Here is a 6,758-nt window from a genome sequence, read left to right on the forward strand (position 1 = left end):
GACCCATAGTGAAAACTATAGTCTGCCACCGAGGTTAAAACTGACCCATAGTGAAAACTATAGTCTGCCACCGGAGTTAAAACTGACCCATAGTGAAAACTATAGTCTGCCACCGAGGTTAAAACTGACCCATAGTGAAAACTATAGTCTGCCACCGGAGTTAAAACTGACCCATAGTGAAAACTATAGTCTGCCACCGAGGTTAAAACAGACCCATAGTGAAAACTATATTCTGTCACCGGAGTTAAAACTGACCCATAGTGAAAACTATAGTCTGCCACCGGAGTTAAAACTGACCCATAGTGAAAACTATATTCTGTCACCGGAGTTAAAACTGACCCATAGTGAAAACTATAGTCTGCCACCGAGGTTAAAACTGACCCATAGTGAAAACTATAGTCTGCCACCGGAGTTAAAACTGACCCATAGTGAAAACTATAGTCTGCCACCGAGGTTAAAACTGACCCATAGTGAAAACTATAGTCTGCCACCGGAGTTAAAACTGACCCATAGTGAAAACTATAGTCTGCCACCGAGGTTGACCCATAGTGAAAACTATATTCTGTCACCGGAGTTAAAACTGACCCATAGTGAAAACTATAGTCTGCCACCGGAGTTAAAACTGACCCATAGTGAAAACTATATTCTGTCACCGGAGTTAAAACTGACCCATAGTGAAAACTATAGTCTGCCACCGGAGTTAAAACTGACCCATAGTGAAAACTATAGTCTGCCACCGAGGTTAAAACTGACCCATAGTGAAAACTATATTCTGTCACCGGAGTTAAAACTGACCCATAGTGAAAACTATAGTCTGCCACCGGAGTTAAAACTGTATTGTCTCAAAAGCATTTTTTTTTTATCGTACATACATATGAAACGCATCTCCGACTAGTAGAGTCAGATTAATAAACATTAAGTAGAGCAGACGACATTCTTTACAATGGTCGAGTATTGCTGTTTTATTGATATATTGACTTTACAAACTGCATATAGAATTATAACATTTTTATTGTTTCCAAAATACTTTTCCTTCTATTGACAAAAAATACAGAAGATGACGAGTGAGTAATTAAATTCGTCCTAAAACGTTTTCAGAAAAAGAAAACCAAAATGATCTATTGATTGCATGTGTTTATTTAGACTAGGATGTACTCATAAATTAAACATGCGACGTCTCCTTTTTGACGACTGTAATCACACGCATTACAGTATATAAAGTGTTTATATAGAGTGAATATGAGATTATAGAGTTATGTTTGTATGTACAGAATACAGGAGCAGTTCCAAGTAAGTATACAATATAGGATTGTCTTCAAAGGAACGCCCACAAATCACAGCTGACCCCAAGCGACGATAGATGTGTGGAGTATATACCACAGCTGAAACCTTGACAACATTCAGCGTATCTGGCCAATTCGAGCGTTTGAGGTCCTTGGTCACAACAACAACAACTCGTTAAGTTAACAAAAGCAACAATATTGACGCTTGTTTATCTGAAGACTTCAGGCCAAAAGCGAAATGTCATTCCTGCCACTATTGGGTTTGTGGGTGTGGGTTTGGTGCAGCTGTCCAAAGGTTCACGCACGGATACCGCAGCTCCAACTACTAGGCATGACATCGCCAGATGCTGAATCCCATGGTTTCTAGGTCCCTTTGTTGTTGTTGCTACTTATAAAGTGCATCAGATTAGGTTTATCTCATACAGACATAATGAGTGGGTCACCGTTGTCGTCTATCACAGCCCATGTCATGCACGAACATTGTATTATCTCCAGATTTGGGGGCCAGTCAGCACTGTCCCACTCCCGTGTCATGCACGAACATTGTATTATCTCCAGATTTGGGGGCCAGTCAGCACTGTCCCACTCCCGTGTCATGCACGAACATTGTATTATCTCCAGATTTGGGGGCCAGTCAGCACTGTCCCACAGCCCATGTCATGTACGAACATTGTATTATCTCCAGATTGGGGGGCCAGTCAACACTGTCCCACTCCCGTGTCTCATACCTATGCTCCCAAGCAATGTTCCGACGGCCGTACTTGCAGTCCATCCTTGGTTGTTGGATTGTTCATTCGATTGAGGGCCGTACCTAGCAGCCTCCTCCCCCCCCCCCCCCCCCCCCCTGCCGAAATATTATAAACACGTCCCTTTTGTCCAGCTGGAGAAGACCCTGTATTACTTATGTGCCTTGGTGCAGTTTGCTGGTATTTTTAACTGGGTACAGCAACGCCATTGTTATATCAGTTAACTATCGTGCCGGTGTTACGTTTTTGGTTTTCTCGAGTGGCTCCCCCTAGGTCCACGGCAAGAGTTATCTGCTAATGTGCCGTGCTACACACATCTATTTCATTGTCGCTGTCACACATTTTATCTGCACAGAAACTCGTGATGGAGCACTGCCGACTGTTGTTTACTGTCCGCATGTCCTCGGGCATAGGAGCAGTCGAGTCCGCTCCGTACACAGATCGGCAAGTTTCGCTGTCATCATCGGAAATGTCCGGATGCTCTATGACGTCATCAGTCGTGTCGCAAGCCATCCTACTGGAAATTGTGTGCGGAAGCACTGGGCTGCCTAGTCCGCTGAAATCGTTTTCCGATCTCGAAGGGTCATTAATGACATCATGTTTGACGTCATCATCATCGTCGTCCTCACCGGAGATGCGGAATCGGTCGTGAATTCGCTTGTGACGTTCCAAGTTGCTCTTGTGACTCGTGGCGTAATCGCAGTGGGGACAGGTGTAGTCTTTTTGACCGCTGTGCACGGACAGGTGGCGCTTCAGAAGTGCCTTCCGGCAGAATCTGCGCCCACAGTAGGCGCATGAGTAGCCGTTGTGGTGGAATATCATGATGTGCTCCCTGAGCGAGGCCTTCGTGTTGAAGTGGACCCCGCAACACTCGAGCACCTTGTCGCACGTCTGGTGCATCGTCGAGATGTGGCGTTTCAGGTTGTTACGGCGGTCGGTCACGTAACGACAGTGCGGGCACGGAAACAGTTTACCGCGGAACGTGTTGCACACCAGCATAGCCAATTCCAGATAATTCCGGTTGATGAAAGGTGATTTCATTTTCGACAGTTCACTGGCAAATGCTGCCTGGTTAACTGCTTGATACTGCGACAGACTGAAGTGCCTCAAGTCCGGCTGGCCCGGGTAGATAGCAGGGAACTGGAGCAATGGCGAGACAAGACTTCCATGTGCAGCTGTTGCCATTGGTGACGGGAATGGGATACCCTGGAAGGGCTGTACGGCGTTGGAGCCCACTGTACTGAGGGATACACTAGTTAGACTGGTTCTGGCACTCGGTACTGTAGACGTAGGTAAGGGGCTGCGTAACGTCGGCGCATTAGTATTGGGGTGGTCTAAGGGAATGCGACTTCCTGTTCGTTCGGATAGACCGGAAGTGCTGAAATAAGAAATAACTAATATGTATTACAGTGAAGCAGTTATCGGTAATAAACAAGTATTAATTTTAAAAGTTACTATAAATCACATTACTGCTACATTATTGGTCTATGTTTTGTTACCTTGTAAGGTGGAACCATGTTGGCCTGCGTATCTGTAGACGGTGTATATAGTCAAAACATGGTTCTCCTTGGTCTGTTTTATACAAGTTCGATGATGAATTGAATGAATGTGACGTGCATGTCATTAGTCGACTGCACATCAAATTTTGTAGTCATCATCATACATATTCATGAGGTGTCGAGGACGACGAGAGGCGAGTCATAAACCGGAGATAGGATATCGAATAAGAACTCAGTCGAACTAAAGTTGATTACCTCACACTGCTGTGTCGTGCAATACGCTACAGTTGATTACCTCACACTGCTGTGTCGTGCAATACGCTACAGTTGATTACCTCACACTGTTGTGTCGTGCAATACGCTACAGTCGACTACCTCACACTGTTGTGTCGTGCAATACGCTTCCATATAATATTACTCAATACAGAATGGGCTAACAATGTTATTTGATGATTTTTGCACCAGATGACTTTTATTTGTTGTTACATGTTATTCAAGGATTGTCTGTTATTTCTTTTACGTTCATCGGGATATGCATAAAACAAACACCATCTGTGTGAATCGGCGAAGATCTTCTCGCATACGTCTGCGGATGATGTTGGTTTTTTGTTCATACCCAGATGAACGTAAACGAAATAACAGACAATAGTTACAATTAAATTTGAATCATACTTGCTAATAATAACACTAAAACATCATACTTTATTTTCAATTATTTTTGGTCCATATAAAATGAGGTCATCAGATATGACGTTCCCTTACGACGTAATTTTATGTTCATCAAGAAATGAACAAACTCCCGCTGCTATGTCTGGACCAATGGGATGACGTTATGTTGTAACGAATGACGGAAATTTAATTATATAATATATGGCCATCTACATAAACTGATCTAGACCGGAGGGGTCAATAGGTTTTGATTCTTTATTTGTCAGTCTGTCATGCCAAATATAGTGTTTCGGACTTTTTGTTCCGCAATCTTTCAAAATATTGAGCTGAAAGTTTGCGTCTAGCTTTTCCATGTCCTGTTATAGATCAAGTTGACTTCCATAGTGATTTGCCCTTTTTTTTTTACAGAGTTATGGCCCCTGTGGAGATGTGAACATGTGTTGGGCTCGGTATGGAGCATGTATTGCTGTAGCTGCCAGCCATTGTTCTCAGAATGTTTGATAAAAATACTGGTCGTGTTATTAGGTAAAGAAATGTGTTGAACGTTCTTGTTGTGGCATATTAATATATTATAAAACACTTACATGTAGAGCAGACGTTAGCTTGTAATGCAGATTAATATATTATAAAACACATACATGTAGAGCAGACGTTAACTTGTAATGTAATAAACAGAGCTACTATTTTAAAGTCGCAGATCCTAGTCTCATCCCGTCACAATGAGAAGGTGACCTTGAAAGGGGAAATACCCTTAACTAGAGCTCGTCTCCATAACCGTTACTTCACATAGGTACGTGCGTTTTTAAACATATGAAAAATGCATTTCGTGGTATTAGAAACACTTCGGATGTACGGAAATGGATAATCTAATCAGTAAAATCTAAATAATGTCTGATTTTAATAGTGAGAAATACGACGACGTGTTTACAAACTAGGGTCTGTCGCTTTAATCTCTGTATAAACCTTTACGCAACCTACTGCCATCTATGGTCCCAACCCGGCGAAGTGTTTACAAACTAGGGTCTGTCGCTTTCATCTCTGTATAAACCTTTACGCAACCTACTGCCATCTATGGTCCCAACCCGGCGAAGTGTTTACAAACTAGGGTCTGTCGCTTTAATCTCTGTATAAACCTTTACGCAACCTACTGCCACCTATGGTCCCAACCCGGCGAAGTGTTTACAAACTAGGGTATGTCGCTTTAATCTCTGTATAAACCTTTACGCAACCTACTGCCATCTATGGTCCCAACCCGGCGAAGTGTTTACAAACTAGGGTCTGTCGCTTTAATCTCTGTATAAACCTTCACGCAACCTACTGCCATCTATGGTCCCAACCCGGCGAAGTGTTTACAAACTAGGGTCTGTCGCTTTAATCTCTGTATAAACCTTTACGCAACCTACTGCCACCTATGGTCCCAACCCGGCGAAGTGTTTACAAACTAGGGTCTGTCGCTTTAATCTCTGTATAAACCTTTACGCAACCTACTGCCACCTATGGTCCCAACCCGGCGAAGTGTTTACAAACTAGGGTCTGTCGCTTTAATCTCTGTATAAACCTTTACGCAACCTACTGCCATCTATGGTCCCAACCCGGCGAAGTGTTTACAAACTAGGGTCTGTCGCTTTAATCTCTGTATAAACCTTTACGCAACCTACTGCCACCTATGGTCCCAACCCGGCGAAGTGTTTACAAACTAGGGTATGTCGCTTTAATCTCTGTATAAACCTTTACGCAACCTACTGCCATCTATGGTCCATCCTTGGTTGTTGCACTTTTCACTTCATCCAGGGCCGTACCTAGCAGCTCCCTCCCCTCCCCCTGACGAAATATTGTGTGTGTGTGGGGGGGGGGGGGGCCGTACCCTCCGGAGGGCGGGGGGGGGGGGGGGAGGTCGTAAGTTAGCTAAAAGTGCAAAGGCTGTAAATAGTAGCAAAAGATGTTAAAATTAGCTTAAAACCTGGTTTTTGATGATATGTAAGAAATATAATAATACATTCGTGTCCGTTAGATACCATTTATCTCACAACTCGTGGTTTAAAAATGTAAAAACTCGCTTTCGCTCGTTACATACGTTTTAAAACAACTTGTAAGATAAATGGTATCTAACGGCCACACTATTTTCAAAAGTTTGAAGAGACAATAAAATTACTTCGATTGACATTTTAGATGTTGGTGAGAGTTTGCGTTGTCCGAAGTTACACTATAAAGAACTAAAGGCAAATTTAAATAGTAACTGCAAATGTTGACCATCAAATTCAGTATCAGGAATCTAACCGTGTCAAACAAGATCACATGGATTTATTAATCATCATCTATTGGATGTCAAACATTTGGTCATTTTAACATGTAGTATTAAAGATGAAAAAAAAAGTTTGTTTTATTTAACGACGCCACTAGAGCACATTGATTTTTTTTATCTTATCATCGGTTATTGGACGTCAAACATATGGTCATTGTGACACTGTTTTTTTTTAGAGGAAACCCGCTGTCGCCACATAGGCTACTCTTTTACGACAGGCAGCAAGTGATCTTTTATTTGCGCTTCCCACAGGCAGGAT

The 6,758-nt window shown here is 42.7% G+C and overlaps 1 protein-coding gene across 1 annotated transcript in view; it reads right to left on the minus strand.

The window, feature by feature from the left end:
• Positions 1-2,145: 2,145 nt before the first annotated feature.
• LOC121384825 (zinc finger protein 28-like) overlaps positions 2,146-6,758 on the minus strand; it is a 14,860-nt gene continuing 10,247 nt past the window's right edge. The window contains exon 2 of the mRNA XM_041515421.1: positions 2,146-3,407. Within this exon, the coding sequence (XP_041371355.1) occupies positions 2,324-3,407 (1,084 nt within the window). The 3' untranslated portion in view covers positions 2,146-2,323. The remainder of the gene's footprint in view (positions 3,408-6,758) is intronic.

Source organism: Gigantopelta aegis, chromosome 1 (assembly GCF_016097555.1).
Source record: "Gigantopelta aegis isolate Gae_Host chromosome 1, Gae_host_genome, whole genome shotgun sequence".
Taxonomy (NCBI): Eukaryota; Metazoa; Mollusca; class Gastropoda; order Neomphalida; family Peltospiridae; genus Gigantopelta; species Gigantopelta aegis.